Consider the following 17,481-nt stretch of genomic DNA (forward strand, 5'->3'; position numbering starts at 1 on the left):
CGTTCTTTGCGCATGTGGATCCAAACCCAGTCACCGGGTTCGAATACAACTCGTTTGCGTCCCTTATTGGCTGCTCGAACATATTGTTCAGTCCTCCTCTCGATATTATCTTTGACCTTTTTGTGCAATTGTTTAACAAAGTCGACCTTTCTTTTACCATCTACATGCACTAATTCATTAGCAGGCATAGGAACCAAGTCAAGAGGGGTAATGGGGTTAAAGCCATATACTACCTCAAAAGGAGAAAATCTCGTAGTGGAATGAATGGTTCGATTGTATGCGAACTCCACATGAGGTAAACAATCTTCCCACATCTTCAAATTCTTTTGCAAAATAGCTCGAAGCAGAGTTGATAGCACACGGTTTACTACTTCGGTTTGGTCATCCGATTGAGGGTGGCATGTCGTCGAAAATAGAAGTTTGGTGCCCAATTTCCCCAACAACGTCCTCCAAAAATGACTTAGAAACTTTGTGTCGCGATCGGAGACAATGGTTCGAGGGATTCCATGCAACCTAACAACTTCCTTGAAAAACAGATTAGCAACGTTAGTACCATCATCAGTTTTATTACAAGGTATAAAATGGGCCATTTTCGAAAAATGATCTACAACAACAAATATTGAATCTTTTCCTCTTTTGGTTCTCAGAAGGCCTAGAACGAAGTCCATTGAAATGTCTACCCACGGAGCATCAGGGATAGGCAACGGGGTGTATAAACCATGCGGTTGGATTCGTGACTTCGCCTTCTTACAAGTGATGCAACGTTCACATTTCCTTTGGACGTCGCGTTTCATTTTGGGCCAATAGAAATGTTCATGAAAAATTGCTAGAGTTTTGGCAACCCCAAAGTGACCCATAAGTCCACCACTATGGGCTTCTTCAACGAGCACGTTTCGCACAGAAATTTGAGGCACACAAAGCTTACTTTCACGAAATAAATAGCCCTCATGCTGAAAGTACTTTTCACTAGCACCATGCGAACAAGACTCATAAATTTCACCAAAGTCAATATCAAATTTGTAAAGATCTTTGATAAATTCAAAACCAAGCAATTTAGAATCCATTAAATTGACAAGTGCATACCTTCGTGATAGGGCGTCGGCTACAACATTTTCCTTACCCTTTTTATACTTGATCACGTATGGAAACGACTCCAAATACTCCACCCACTTGGCATGACGTTTATTGAGCTTGGTTTGTCCCTTCAAATGCTTTAGAGCCTCGTGGTCCGAATGAATTACGAATTCCTTCGGCCATAAATAGTGTTGCCATGTTTCGAGAGCTCGGACCAACGCATATAGTTCCTTATCATACGTTGGATAATTCAACGTAGCTCCGTTAAGCTTTTCACTAAAGTATGCAATAGGCCGTCCATCTTGCAACAAAGCAGCGCCAATGCCCATACCTGAAGCGTCACACTCTATCTCGAATGTTTTGTTAAAATCAGGTAAAGACAGCAATGGTGCATTAGTTAAACATTCTTTAAGCTTATTAAAAGAATTTTCTTGTTCATCAGTCCACACAAAAGGAGAATTTTCTTAATTATACCTGTCAAGGGGTAGCTACAGAACTAAAATTAGGCACAAACCTTCGATAGAAGCTTGCCAACCCGTAAAAACTCCTCACTTGGCTGATGTTCGTTGGACGCGGCCATTTGTTGATCGCCTTGACCTTTTCTTGGTCAACTTCTAATCCACGAGCACTTACCACAAAGCCTAGAAAAACAACTTCATTAGTGCAAAAGAACATTACTTTAAATTGGCATAAAGTACCTCTTTTCGCAAGACTTCAAGCACGGCACGTAGATGTTGAATATGATCTTCCAAGCTCTTGCTATAGACTAAAATATCATCAAAATACACAACACAAAATTTCCCAATGAACGAACGTAAAACATAATTCATGAGATGCATGAAAGTACTAGGAGCGTTGGTAAGTTCAAATGGCATTACCAACCATTCATACAAACCATATTTAGTTTTGAACGCAGTTTTCCATTCGTCTCCCCCCCGCATTCTGATTTGATGATACCCACTTTTTAAATCGATCTTCGAAAACAATTGGGCTCCACTAAGTTCATCAAGCATGTCGTCGAGGCGGGGAATAGGGTGGCGATATTTTATGGTAATTTTGTTGATGGCGCGGCAGTCAACGCAAATTCGCCATGATCCATCCTTTTTAGGAACGAACAATACTGGAACCGCGCACGGACTTAAGCTTTCACGGATGTAGCCCTTCTATATTAATTCGGCTACTTGCTTTTCTAATTCCTTTGTTTCCTCAGGATTACTTCTATATGCTGACCTATTTGGAATTGCAGCACCGGGCACAAAATCGATTTGGTGCTCGATTCCTCGAATGGGAGGTAGGCCATTTGGCACTTCTTCGGGAAAAACATCTCTAAATTTCTGCAACAAAGAAATGATAGGAGTAGGCAAAGTATTGTCAAGTTCGTTAGTTTCCAATAAACACTCTTTATAGATAAGTACAAAGATGGGTTGCCTTGCCAACATCAATTTTTGAATCTCTCTTTTTCTAGCGAAAACACTTATTTTTTTATTTTCACACTCTTGCTCTTTTTCTTTTGTCACTCATGTTTTTATCTCACTCTCATCATTCTTTTCTTTCTTTTTCTTTTCACTCTTTTTGTTTTTCTCTTTTTCTTTTTCTCGCTCAATAGATTGCTTCATCTTGAGTTGGTCTTCATGCACTTGCTTCGGTGTGAGAGGACCTAATGTAACATTCCTTCTAAGGTGCTTACATGAATATCGGTTTGTATAGCCATCATGGACTACTCGCCGGTCAAATCGCCAAGGACGCCCCAATAGCAAATGTCCCGCGTGCATTGGTACAATATCACAAACCACCTCATCTTGGTACTTGCCTATGGAAAACGCCACCCTTGCTTGCTTCGTCACCTTGAGTTCGCCTCCGTCATTTAGCCATTGTAGCTTGTAAGGAGTTGGATGCTTTGTGGTGGCTAAACCAAGTTTTTCAACAAGCAAAGAGCTTGCGACATTGGTGCAACTCCCTCCGTTAATAATCAAACCACACACCTTGCCTTGAACATGGCAACGAGTGTGAAAGATGTTGTCTCGTTGTTGTTCTTCCTCGTCTACTTGGATATTCAAACTCCTTTTGAAAATAAGTAATTCTCCTTCAACGGGTAGCTCGAGCTCTTCACCTTCCTCCATGGAAATTTCAGGTTCCTCCTCTTCTTCATCTTCAGACTCAATTTCGCCATTTGAACGAACCACCATCACTCGTCGATTAGGACATTGACTCGCAATGTGGCCTCTTCCTTGACACTTAAAACACTTGATATCACGAGAATGACTCGAAACAACCTCGTTTTATTTTTGCTATTTTCACCACTTGGTTGATTGGGTTTGGCAGCAACAAAAGGCTCATTAAGCCGATTAGGAGCTTTGCTAGTCCCTTGAGCCCACTTGTTGGCAGAAGTCGTTGGATATGTCCGCGTGGGTCCTTCTGTTTCAATTTGCTTTTCAACTTTTATTGCCATATGCACCATGTCCATAACTTCTACATAGTGTTGAAGCTCGACAATATTGGCAATATCCCGATTTAGGCCGACTAAAAATCTCGCCATTGTTGCTTCACGATCCTCCTCCACGTCGGCTCTTATCATAGCGATTTCCATGTCTTTATAGTAGTCCTCGACGCTTCGGTTGCCTTGAGTGAGAATTTGCAATCGTTGGTACAACTCCCGATGGTAGTAGGAGGGAACAAAACGCTTGTGCATGACAGCCTTCATTTCAGCCCACGTAGAGATAGGCCTCTCCCTATTCCTTCTTCGGCTAGTCACCAATTGATCCCACCACACGATCACATAATCCGAGAATTCAATGGCGGCGAGCTTTACCTTCTTATTTTCTGAATAGTTATGGCACTCGAAGACGAGTTCCATCTTCTTTTCCCACTCCAAGTAAGATTCGGGATCATTCTTTCCTTGAAATGGTGGAATAGTCATCTTGATATTTTTGAGATTGTCATCAGGACGGTCTCGATTTCTTGGGCCTCGATTTCATTGGAACCGTTGAGGGTTTCCTTGTTCAAACAAGTGGTCACCTTCGGATTCTCCTTTATCAAAGTTGTCAATTGGTTGCTCTCGTTCTCGCCTTGCATCTTCCGGAGTTACTTCGCGTTGTCCTCGGATTTCAACTCGATATAAGCGGTCTTCGATTGGTTCAAGCTTGCAATCAAACAATCACTCCATTTCTCGCATAATGGCTTGCAAAGTGAGATCCGGTACTCCTCCTCCAACATTTCTTATGGGACAAAACCCACCTACCTCATTTGGATTCCTTTCCGGACTCCGTGACATTTTTTTTAAAAATTATTTAAAGACTCACAACAAGAACTCACTAATCACTCACAAAGAATAATCACTCACTTTGGCTTTTCTACTCTCTAATAGTCTCACTAATCTCTCTTGCCTTTTACCACTCGGTTTTCACCTCTCAAAATTCTCCGCAAACTACATTTGACAAATCAAAATTGTTTGGGGGTCGGTTTACAAAATAGATGTGGCTTGGTAGGTAAATATATTAGGATCGGGGAGGCTAACAAACAAAGAAAATTGAAGGAAATTAGTGTGGTTGTATAGATGTGGTCCTTCAGGTAGCAAGCTAGGCTTTTCCAAACTCAAAATGAATTTCAATCGTTTTTTTATTCTAAATATATTTTTTCTTTTTTTTACACTTTTCTGAATACAATAGAAAGCTTTGAACACAAAATAATAATAAGATTTTTTTTTCAATTTTTTTTACAATCTCGTAATACCAATTACAATGATTCTTACTCTAATTCAACTACCTCTGATACCAACTTGATACGCCGTCGCCTCGTTTTCGAATTGAGTCGTAGAGATTGCCCGATTGTGAATTAGGAGTAAATTGGAAGCTTTACAAAATTGGCTAGAAGAAAAGGATTATTTGGGCTCAAAAGAGTTTGTTGGTTTAGGAAATAAATCAAAAAACAATAAAAACAATTTTGGCTAAGGATTCGAAAGCTGAACTAACACAATAGAAGTGTGTTAACCCGTAACTTAGGAGAATGCTTAGGTTGGTAAGGTGTGGATGGATAGTTGGTTGAATGGATAGAAACTTCGACCCGCTATCAAAAAATGATAGGAAACTTAGTATGAATCGAATGCCACACTTTTGGGATTAAAGTGATAAGTTCGGGTAGAAACAAAAACAAGTTTGACGCCACAAAGAAGTTTGATAAGTCTCACAAGTTTTTTGGAGAATAACGAAAGTTGAAAACAACCTCACAATTTAGCAAAGCTATCAAATTGTTCATTAACCTCCAAAATGTGAATTACATGGTCTATTTATAGGCTAGACTAAGGCAGCCGAATAGCCTATTAATCCATTTTTTTTATAGAAACAAACCTAAATCACAAAACAATCGAAAGGCATAATCTCGAAGGTCAGAATTACAAAATCCAAGCCCTTTCAACAAGAACAAAGAATAATAATCTCTGGGGTCAAAAACAAAATTTTCTCTTGCCATTTCAATTTGATTTGGCAATTTCATGACAGACTTCATAGAAAGAACACTAAGCAACTCAAAACCATTATCATGCAAAACATGTTCGGATCTTTTAGACCACAGTTGAGAACAACCTCCGGAAACAAAATTTTGATTTTGACTTAACAAACCAACAAGATTCACATGTCTCATTTTCAAACTTAAAGACAAAGCATCATACAAACAAAGATTGTTTACACATTCATTCAAACAAAATTTACGATGCTTGCTTTCTTTCATGGATGATTCATAATAACAAACTCCAGGATTAAACACATGATTTTGACTACTCGATCCAAATGGCAACGAGGGTGTTAGCATACTCAAATTCAAACAAGCAAACCCTTTAAATTTCGTTCGAAAAGATTTACGAAAACATGGAAATTTCACACCACAAATTAGATAATTCACATGATCAACACAACCAAACAGATGATATGTCAACTTTTGATCACACAATTCCATATTTTGTTGGTGCTGTTTTATTCGTTCTTCATCAAAAATCTTGCTGATGCCATACTCATCAATACATTTCCATTCCTTTTCAACAGCATCAGTTAGAATGAACAAATTATACGGACTTTCATCTTGAGCATCCAAAACATGCATTCCATTGCAAGTTAAAGATAAACAACCAATACCATTAAGAAAATAATATTTTTCAAAAACAAGAATCTTCTTATCATTAGACAAAACAAATGGTTCATCATCAATCAAAGAATGACAAGTAGCCATGTCAAAGTTTAGATTTTTTTTAAAGACCAAATCATCAACAATGTGTCCACCAACAATCGAATAAGGCAGAGGTGCTTTAAACTTTTCAACATTCATACCTTGCTTACCTTGAAACATTGGAAGAATGATATCTTGCAATTGATCGTGATGGAAATCAGTAGGAAACAAATGATGATTAGAGCATTGCAAGACTCTTTTCAAGGAAAAATCAACATTTCGATCCAAGGTTAAACAACAAAACAAATGTTTGAATGGGCTTTCTCTAAGACCAACAAAATGGCCGAATTGATCGATAGAAAACAAATCACAATTAGAATGAAGACCAAAAAGATTCTTACCTGACTTACCTTCGAAAGTTTGAAAATTATTCACAACATCCAACTTACCTTTTTCAATTAATTGAAAATATCCTATGTCAGAAAGATAATGAAGTTGGAACCAGTCCGTGGGTGAAATTTTGCAAACCTGAAATGAAGAAGAATCAAAAGGCAAACTCAAACAGGGGTTAGCAAAAATTTTCCTTACTTTTTCTTGCTTGCTTTCTTCACTCGTTTCTTTTGCGAACTCTTTTTCTTTTCCACTCGATTTCTTTTCAAGCTCTCTTTCAATTTCTTTTTCCACTCTTTCTTTTTCTTCTCTTTCAATTTCTTTTTCAATCTCTTTTTGCTTTTCACTCTCTTTTATTTTTGAAATCTCATTTTCATATTTTTCTTTTTCATTTCTTTCATTTTCATTTTCTTTATTCTTTTCTCGCTCAAAATATTTTACAACCAAAATTTTCAATTTGATTTGGTCCTCATGGACTTGTTCCGGTGTGAGCGGTGCTAAGGTGATTTTCCTTCCTTGATGCTTGAAGGAATACCTATTGGTACGTTCATCGTGAGTGACCTTGTGATCCAATTGCCATGGTGCTCCCAGCAACAAATGGCAAGCTTGAATAGGTACCACATCACAAACGACTTCGTCTTGGTATCTGCCGATGGAATATGCAACACGCACTTGTTGAGTAACTTCAAATTCACCTTTGTCGTTAAACCACCGTAGCTTATAAGGTTGGGGATGCTCGGTAACGAGTAAGCCAAGTTTTTCCACCATTCTAGTGCTGGCCACATTTGAACTAATGTCACCATTAACAATGATGCAACAAATTTTATCGTGGACACGGCATCGAGTATGAAACAGATTCTTATGTTGTGGTTCGTTCTCCAATTGTTGAAGACTTGAACTCATTTTGATGTCAACGTTAACAGGTGTCAAATCTTCTTTATCTTTGTCGGATAGTACTTGGAGTTCTCCTTTTTGTATTCGTCGGAATTCAGATCGCACTATCCTTTGTATTTCTCGCTTCCATACTTGGAATTCACATTCAGAAAATTCTTCAGACATGTTTCAACAAAATGTTAAAAAACACAAGATAAATTAGAAAGAAAAATAATCCTCACCACAAAATCTCACAAGTTCTCTCGCAAAGAAAATAATAAATGGCACACCACTCGTGTTTCACTCTTATTTGGCTTTTCTTCTCTCGAATGAACTCACGCTCTCTTTCCTTTTACCACTCGACCTCATCTCACAAATTCGTAATTCGTCTTGGTAGACTTAATTTTCTACTTGAGGGTCGGTTTCAAAATGGGTTACAAGGGATAATGTCAGGTGTAAGGTAGGCTGAACAAAGAAAAATATTGGTTTAAGGTGTGGCGTTGGGATGGGTAAATAATGGTAGGAAGGGAAACTTGATGATCGGAGTAATAAGAGATGAAAATAAAACTCGCAAGACTTTTCACTTCTTTTTTTTCTTCTTTTTTTACTTTTGTTTCTTTTTTTTGCTCATTTCTTTTTCTTTTTTTTTTCGAATTTTTTTTGAATTTTGATTTTTTTTTGTGATACTCCAATACAATAGTAAGGTAAATACAAGGAAGGAAAAAAAATTAAATTACAACTCGAAATTTTTTTTTGATTTTTTTTTCACGTTTCGAACCTACTTGCGGCCTTGTTGCGAACGTCGGTGCTCCTTGTTTTGCAAGCTCTGATACCAAATGATGTGATTCGGCCCGGGTTAATCGAGTCATTTCGCAAAATTTCCTGATCGTCTACGAGGAGTAGTTGGAGTTGTCAAAATTGGGTGATTTAGGCTAAGGGTTGCGGAAGCTTTGAGAAGGGTTTAGATGAGTGGTTTGGTGTTGATAAATTTGGTTTAGAATAGAAACAAGGTAGGTTAGAAAAAGGTAATTGATGGAGATGGAAAATAAAACTTAAACGTCAAGAATGTTCAATACTAAAAAGTATTGCCCGAGTCTTATATTGCTTAAGGTGAAATTTGATGAAGGATAGAAGCGAACCTTGACCCAATACCTATATAGAGGTAAGAACCAAAGGTATAAAAATATGGTTGAACGCCACACCGGTTTGGTGATAAGTTCAATTGAGTTTGGATGGACGCCACTAGCAAGCTAGATAAGTCGCTTCGAGACTAGAATGAAAGAAGAGAGGAGGTAACCTCACAAGAAAAAAAGTTCTATTAAGTTTAATAATCAAATTCTGTAACCTTTTACAATAAACAAGTGAGCTATTTATAGGCAAAGACTAAGCTAGCCGAATGGGCAACTTAATGGCTAAGAATTCAGCCATGAATATGCTAGAAATTTCTAGAAAAAAATCATTAATTGGCTGTAGCTGAATTCAGCTGAATGTGCATGAATGAAGCATTAAAAATTCGGTTCATGTTTGGAGATGATGCATGGATTGACCGAATCATCATGTTGCTTCACTTGATGCATTCATGCATCCTTAACTTTGAAGAATCTCCATAATTCCATGAATGTGCAGCCCTTTAATGATCCTACATCTCCCTTGGCTGAATGAGGCATTAATGTGCCTAAAATACTTGAATGGTCATCTTGAAAATGCATGAATCATGCATGAAACGTCCCATGTACTTTTCCCCCATAAATATGATCCATGAATCTTTAAATACATGAACTTTCAGCAACTCCCTCTTGCATGAACGTCCCAAATGCATGTGCTACTTTAAATGCCATCCATTGAACCTCAATTGTGTATGCACACTCCCATACATTGCACCAATCCGTTCATGAACCTGCAGCAAATAACATCAGTAAGTTAAATGCATTTCAGACACATTAAATTAGCAGCATATGAACTCAATAATTTTCACATTAAATTCGGCCATACATATTAACAAATTCAGACATATTTAAAACGTCATAATTAATTAAGTATTTAATTTAGATATAATTAAAACACTTAATTAATTATTTTTCCAGATTTTAACAAATTAATTAACTTAAAATAAACAACTAATTCAACTAAAGACAAATTAAATGGTCTATTTTAGCAAAATAAATGCAAACTAAAGAAAGCTAAAAATAAGCTCATTGGGTTAAAATTGAGCTGAATTGAGCTCGAATGAGCTTACTTGAGCTCAAGTGAGCTGGAAACGAGCTAAATGGAGCTCAACGAGAAGGAATTGAACTAATTCAGCTCGCATGGATTTGCAAACAATGCTTAGGGAGCTGGTCCAAAAGTGCGCCCGAGGCATGGTCGTATCAGTATGAATGGTTGGTTATGCCGTTTGGCCTAACCAATGCTCCTAGTACGTTCATGAGACTCATGAACTATGTGCTGCGTTCGTTTATCGGTAAGTTTTGTGTCATTTACTTTGACGATATAATAATTTATAGCAAGTCTTTGGAAGAACATGTAACACATCTCAAGTTAGTTTTGGAAGTTCTTCGAAAGGAAACTTTATATGCTAATCTGAAAAAGTGTACGTTCTATTCTGATAAAGTGGTTTTTCGAGGTTTATGGTTAGCTCGGATGGACTCGAGGTGGACCAAGAAAAGATTAAGGTAATTCAAGATTGGCCGAGACCAACAAGCATTAGCCAAGTAAGAAGCTTCCACGGCCTGGCCAGTTTCTACCGACGTTTCGTGCCTAATTTCAACACTCTGGCTACACCCTTAACTAGTGTAATCAAGAAAAATTCTACCTTTCATTAGGGCGAAGATCAAGAGAAAGATTTTATTATTATTAAAGAATGTCTTACTCAAGTTCCGTTACTTGTTTTGCCTGATTTCTCTAAAACATTTGAAATTGAGTGTGATGCATCAGGTGAAGGAATCGGGGCTATGCTAACCCAAGACGGAAGGCCGATCGCTTATTTTAGTGAAAAGTTGAATGGAGTGCCTTGAACTATCCTGTCTACGACAAGGAAATGTACGCTTTTATTTAAGCTCTTGAGACATGGCAACACTATTTATCGCCGAAGGAGTTCGTGATTCATTCTGATCATGAGGTGCTCAAACATATCAAAGGCCAGCACAAACTGAACAAAAGGCATGCCAAATGGGTAGAGTACCCAGTGTCATTTCCTTATGTCACTAAGCATAAAAAGGTAAAGACAATATAGTGGCTGATGCACTTTCAAGAAGGTATACGCTTCTGTTATATCTAGATTCCAAGCTACTTGGGTTTGTATTTTTGAAAGACTTGTATGTTAATGATAATGACTTTGGTGAAATCTATGCTGCTTGTGAGAATGTGGTTGTTGAAGGGTTTTTTATAGGCATGAAGGCTTCCTTTTTAAGGAAGGCAAGTTATGCATCCCGCAAGGTTCCACTCGAGAATTGTTAGTAAACGAGGCACATAGCGAGGGTCTCATGGGCCACTTTGGTGTTAAGAAAATGTTGGCTATGGTCCAAGAGCATTTCTATTGGCCAAAAATGAAGCGAGATGTCGAACGAATTTGCGGATAGAATGTGACATGTAAGAGAGCCAAATCTATGATTAAGCCACATGGACTGTACACGCCACTACCGATTCCCAAAGCTCATTGGATGGACATATCCATGGACTTTGTTCTTGGATTACCTAGGACTAAACGGGAAAGGATTCAATTTTTGTTATTGTCGATCATTTTTCTAAAATGTCGCATTTCATAGCCTGCACAAAAAATAACGATGCGGTTCATGTTTCTAAGCCTGCACAAAAAATGACGATGCGGTTCATGTTTCTAACTTATTCTTTAGGGAGATTGTCCGTTTGCATGGAATTCCTAGAACGATAGTTTCGGATCGCGATGCGAAGTTTCTAAGTCATTTCTGGTGATCATTATGGGGAAAGTTAGGGACTAAACTTTTGTTTTCGACCACTTGTCATCCCCAAACTGACGAACAAACTGAGGTGGTCAATCATGTCTTATCGACATTGCTTTGGGAAATCATCCGAAAGAACCTAAAGTCATGGGAGGAATGCTTACCACATATAGAGTTTGGGCACAATCGATCCGTGCACTCTGCGACTAAATATTCCCCTTTTGAGATCGTTTATGGTTTTAATCCTTTAACCCCATTAGATTTAATGCCTCTTCCTAAAGATCAATTTGTTCATACAGATGCTAGCAAGAAGGCTGACTTTGTGAAATTTGCTCGAAAGGGTGAGATCCAACATTAAGGCAAGAACCAAGATCTATGCACAAAAAGCAAATAAGCAAAAAACATTAATGCTTCCCGGCTCAGCAGAGATCCAAACTACTACCTCAAGGGGACAAAACTTTCCAAGTCCTGGAGCGCATAAATGAGAACTCTTACAAACTTGACTTGCCTGGTGACTAAAGTATTAGTGCGAGTAACATTTCTGATCTATCTCCCTTTGATGCAGAATTCAACTTGAGGACAAGTCATTTCGAAGAAGGGGGAATGATGCGACCGTGCCTCGAAGCGTATCAAGCTCTAACAAGGATCCCGAGATGCTTCCCCAAGGTCCAATTAGACGAGCTCGGGCCAAACAATTCAAAGAGGCCATGTCGGCCTTAGTAGAGCAAGTGTGGGCTACAACCTTGGTTGAACAATTCAAGGAGGATCGGACCAGCTCCATGAGTTCTTCTTGCAACCTTTTGCAAGCTGAACTAAATTCAAATTCAGCTCCATGAGCTCGTTTCAAATCAACCAAGCTCTTTTTTAGTTTTTATTGTTTATGCGATTTAGTTGTTGGACTTGATTTAATTTTTTTAATAAGTTAGTTAAGTCAGTTTTAGCATCCACATGAATTAATTTGGGTCTAATAATTTTTTTATATTAAATATGCTTTATTTAGTACATGATTTAAATATGCCTTCAATTAGTACACATTAATTTGTCCTAGGTTAATACATGAATTTAATTTGTCTATGTTCAGTCGAATTTATTATGTAGGTAATTTAATTGTTTAAAATCACAACATGTCTTAAATGTGTCCAAGAGTGGCTGCCGAAATTAATATATCTTGTTGACCAGTTTTAATTTGTCTTAAACGTTAATTAATGGCTGATTTTTAATGGGTGTAGGTATACGGCATGGGCAGCATTTAAGAGGTGGCTGCTGCCGAATTCAATGTGTGCATGGGACATGGGACGACCTTTAAAGAGGAGGCTACTGTTGCACCTTTCCAAGCTGATTATTCAGCTCACCGGTGCATCTTTAAAGCTCCACCAGTCGAAATATTCCCTTCACACACACTAAGGCCCTTTATTGTCGTGTGTTTACACACAAGGCCTGATATTTACTTTAGGTCACACCTAGAAATTGTTGGTGAACCCAAGCTGACTTTAAAGAAGTACAAGCTGTTTAGCTGATCAAGAAGTCACAATTAAAGCCAAGTTTCACTCCCTAGGCCGAATCTACATGCACCATTCAGCTACCAAGGCCTCCAATTACTTTAGCCGAATTTGAAGGCATCTAGAAGCTGATTTTTGATCTCCCAAATGCACAAGGAAGCAACCTAGAATTTTTAGCTTAATCAAGTGAATCAAAAGCTGGTTTTTTTCAGCCAAGTATTTTGTCCATTTGGGTAGCCCTTTTTTGGCTATAAATATTGAGTTCAAAACATATAAAAAGGACTTTTGTGATTTTGTTAATGAATTGCTACCAAATTTGTGAGTTTACTTTCTCTCAAATTTTTTTCGAGACCTGAAAGACTTATCTAGCTTCTAGTGGCATCTTCCCGAGTCTTTTTTTGAACTTATCACCCTTAAAACCGAGTGTGGCGTTCAACCTTTATCCTCTGGTTTGTTACTTACCTTACCGGTCAAGGTCTTAAATTACCATTTTGAAATACTTTAAAGGTCATATAAGTTTTGGGTCAACACTCGTTTTAGTGTTGGTTCATGATATGATCCTGGCTTCGTAAGTTAGTCCAAATCGTATAGTTGCCCGATCGTTAAAACAAGGAAATATCGTTCAGGTTTGGTAAGGTGTCGGTATTACGCTAAGTGAAGTTTTAAGTAACAAGGATAATTTTTAAAGAAGAAGGCTAATCGAATTTAGAAGGCTCGATTATAATGGAAAATGGATGTTTGGTGATTAGGTTTAAACGGGTACTTAAAAACAAGATTGAACCAACACTTCGTTGAAGGTTGACCCGAAACTTATAGGTCCTTAAGTTGTTTTAAAAAGAAGAATGGGAAACCTCGACCCACTATCTAAAGTAGATAGGAACCTTGGTATATTTTTTTCGAATGCCACACGATATCGTGATAAGTTTGGTCGAACAAAAAAACACGGGTTGACCCCACTAACTACTTAGATAAGTCAACAAAGTCCTTGGACGCAATTTGAGAGAAGAATTTTCTCACCAAATTGATAGTAATTCATTAAGGTTTCAAAACGTCCTTTACAAAGTGTTTTCAGCCTGAATTTATAGGTATTACATGGGCATCCGAATAGGCATTCTTAGGAGCTAAGAAAGTAGCTTGAAAATTCCAGAATTTTGGAGGAAGATTCCTTGAAGCTTCCCATGCATGGAGAACATCAATGGCTGCTTCTAGATGGCTTAATTTAGCTGGAAAAATGAATTGCCTGGTTGGAGTTTGAGATGCAGTCAATACGGATAGCAACTAGCTTGAATGTCTTTTAAATGTGTTGCATGGTTCAGTGGAATGTACATGGGAATTAATGAGCTGCTTTCGGTTCTCCATCGGTCATATAATGTGAACAAGTGAAACCAAATAGTCATAACAATGTTAACTAACAAATCTGAACAGCCCTTGGTGTGAAAAGGACAATCAGCATGTGTAAACAACCTTAAAATACTTTGGGCAACTGAACAGTTTTCTTGGAGACTTAAAAAGCTATGCTGGAAAGTTACTTAGAAATCACCAATAATCAGCTCACTATTTTAAAACCATACATGCACCCATCTCGTCCAGGGAAGATGTACCTGCAGCAAATAAAAATCAGCAAGTTAAATGCATTTTAGACACATTAAATCAGCAGCATAGGAACTCATTGATCTGCACATTAAATTTGGTCATACATAATAACACCTGGTAATAATTTCAGACATATTTAAAACAACATAATTTAATTAAGTATTTAATTTAGACATAATTAAAACACTTAATTAACTAGTTTAACTAAAAACAAATTAAATGTTTATTCCATCATAATTAAATGAAAACTAAAGTAAGCTAAAAACGAGCTCATTGAGCTAAGATTGAGCTGAATTAAGCTCAACCAGCTGGAATCGAACTACTTCAACTCGCAACGGATTACGAGCAACACTTAGGGAACTGGTCCAAGAACATTCCCGGGGCGGGGTCGTATCATCCCCTCCCTCTTTGAAGCGATTTGTCCCCAAAATGGGCCACTTGCTCAAGAAGAATCCTCCACCATAACAACCCCTTTGGTTGATGAATTTGACAAACTTGCGCCAAGCAACCTGAAATTCATGTATAGTTTGAAAATAGCATCGGTTAGTTACTTGCCCTCCCCCTTTAAAGTGACTTGCCTTCAAGTTGAGTGTAGTCAACTCTATTCGGGCGAACGGAGTGAATACGGTCTCGTATACCTAAAAGAGGGTCAGAACTTGACAAAGAAACAAATCCATAACTTCATAGATCAAAGAATTAAGAAAAGAATATGTTGACAACGGGCTTATCCTTGACGAATGAGGAGCAGCTAGTTGGTGACCGAAGGTTAAGAAAAAATTAAGTCTTACCTCTTGAACTTGATTTTCCAAGTTCACCATTGAACATGCCATGGAGAATAGCTCAAAGGACATGAAAAGTTCATTCAAAGTAACATATATTTCACATTTGACTCGATCAAATGAATTCGAACACACAAAAGCCAAACAACCAAAGAGATTCTTTACACATCCACCATACAAAGTCGCATCAAGTGAATGAATTGATTTTAAAGAGTAACCACAAGTCAATAAGAATTCATACGAGTAATCATGTGGGACAATTATCACTTGGCCAGAACAAACAAGATCACTTAATCGAATCAAGTTTGGCATATTTAAGCTTAACAATGGCCATTGATCTTTCACTTCTTCATCAAACTTATGATATTCACAAATGTCATCACTTTTCGAACAAAACAGAGATGTTTTTATTTCTTCAGAAACCAAACCTTTTTTATCTCTAAGATTATGTATTTGAGGATTGGTTTTACCGTTTTCTCGCAGCACGAACCTTCTCTCCTCGGGGATATAACGCAATCAAAGCTCCTTGGTAGAATTAACCTGAAAAGATGAAGAAATATGGAGACATCGGTTAATTAAAACATCTTTATTTTTCTCATTCATTTTTCTTTCACTTTCTTTTTCTTTTTCTCTGCTCTTATTTTTCTCACAATTTTTGTTCCTTTCTCTCAATCTCTCTTCTTTCTTTTCTTTCAAATCATTATTCTTTTCTTTCTCTCGCTATTGTTCCACAGATCATTTTAGTCATTGTTGATCTTCCAACACTTGTTGCGGAGACAAGGGTACAAAATGAAATTTTTTGCCTTTATGCTTGAGAGAGTATTGATTAGCGAACCCATCGTGTTTGACTCGCCGATCAAATTACCACGGCCTCCAAAGCAGTAAGTGGCCCGCATGCATGGGCACAACATCACAAAAGACCTCGTCATGGTAATTTTCAATCAAAAATGGAATCAACGCTTGTTTGGTCACCTTAAGTTCGACTCCTTCATTAAGCCATTGCAACTTATAGAGGCTCGAGTGCTTGAGAGATGGACTTTCGCCATCGATCACAATGCTACAAACCTTTCAGTGGACATGGCAATGGGTATGAAACAAGTTCTCATGTTGTGGTTCACTTACAAAGCTTTGCGCGCTAAGACTAATTTTTACGACGAGCATCTCACCTTCAACAGCAAACTCTATCTCGTCTTTGTTATCGGATGGATTTTCGACCTCCTATTTGTTCTTGTCTTTTTCTCCTCTGATTTGATTTCACCATTAGAAAGTATCACCATTGTGTTGCGGTTTGGGCATTGGCTCACTATATGGCCTCTATCGAGACACTTGAAGCACTTAATGTCTAGAGTGGAATTGTGCCTGGCTTTATTGTTGCTTTTACTCATTTCCCCATTTGGTTTGTTGGCTTTTAGATTTACAATAGGTTCCTGCACCCCAATGGAAGTCTCCTTTTTGTCAGTTCCTTGGCTCCATTTTGAAGTAGGAGTGGAGCTTGGATAGGCTCCACGAACAGGGCCTTTTCTCTTGAGTTGTTTCTCCACTTTAACGTCCATATGTACCATTTCTTCGATCTCAACGTAGTGTTGGAGTTCAACTACATTGGCGATGTCTTTATTCAATCCGACCAAGAACCTTACCATGGTGGCCACCCGGTCCTCTTTGATGTTGGCTCGAAAGATGGCAACCTCCATTTCTTTGAAATAGTCATCCACACTACGATTTCCTTGCGTAAGGTGTTGTAGTTTTTCATACAAATCTCGATGATAGCATGCCGGAATGAACCTTTTGTGCATCAATGACTTCATTTCGGCCCATGTGTTGATTGGCCGCTCCCCGTTCCTCCTCCGGCTAGTGGTTAGTTGATCCCATCAGATCATTACGTAATCAGAGAATTCGATAGCCGACAATTTCACCTTCTTACTTTCTGAGTAGTTATGACACTCGAAAACTAATTCGATCTTCTTTTCCCACTCTAAGTACACCTCCATGTCAGATTTGCCTTGGAATAGGGGAATTGACAACTTGATGTTTTTCAAATCTATTCGACATTGATCTCGTTGGCCACGATTTTGTTGGCCTCTCCGTCGTCCACTAATGTTGGACCCACGATCACTCTCGGCATCGCTTAGTTTGATCCAATCTTCTTCGAATGCTCATTGCCTTCCGCGTCATCTTGGTGGGCTTTGAGGCGTCCTTTCTCTTTGG

The 17,481-nt window shown here is 38.2% G+C and overlaps 1 protein-coding gene across 1 annotated transcript; it reads right to left on the minus strand.

The window, feature by feature from the left end:
• Positions 1-3,259: 3,259 nt before the first annotated feature.
• Positions 3,260-3,991, minus strand: LOC121222077 (uncharacterized). Its single transcript, XM_041101974.1, has 2 exons — positions 3,622-3,991; positions 3,260-3,510 (listed from the first exon to the last, which is right to left on the minus strand). The coding sequence occupies exons 1-2, from the start codon at positions 3,989-3,991 to the stop codon at positions 3,260-3,262; spliced, it is 621 nt and encodes a 206-aa protein (XP_040957908.1).
• Between the last annotated feature and the right edge of the window lie 13,490 nt (positions 3,992-17,481).

The sequence above is a fragment of the Gossypium hirsutum genome, chromosome D10 (assembly GCF_007990345.1).
Source record: "Gossypium hirsutum isolate 1008001.06 chromosome D10, Gossypium_hirsutum_v2.1, whole genome shotgun sequence".
Lineage (NCBI taxonomy): Eukaryota > Viridiplantae > Streptophyta > Magnoliopsida > Malvales > Malvaceae > Gossypium > Gossypium hirsutum.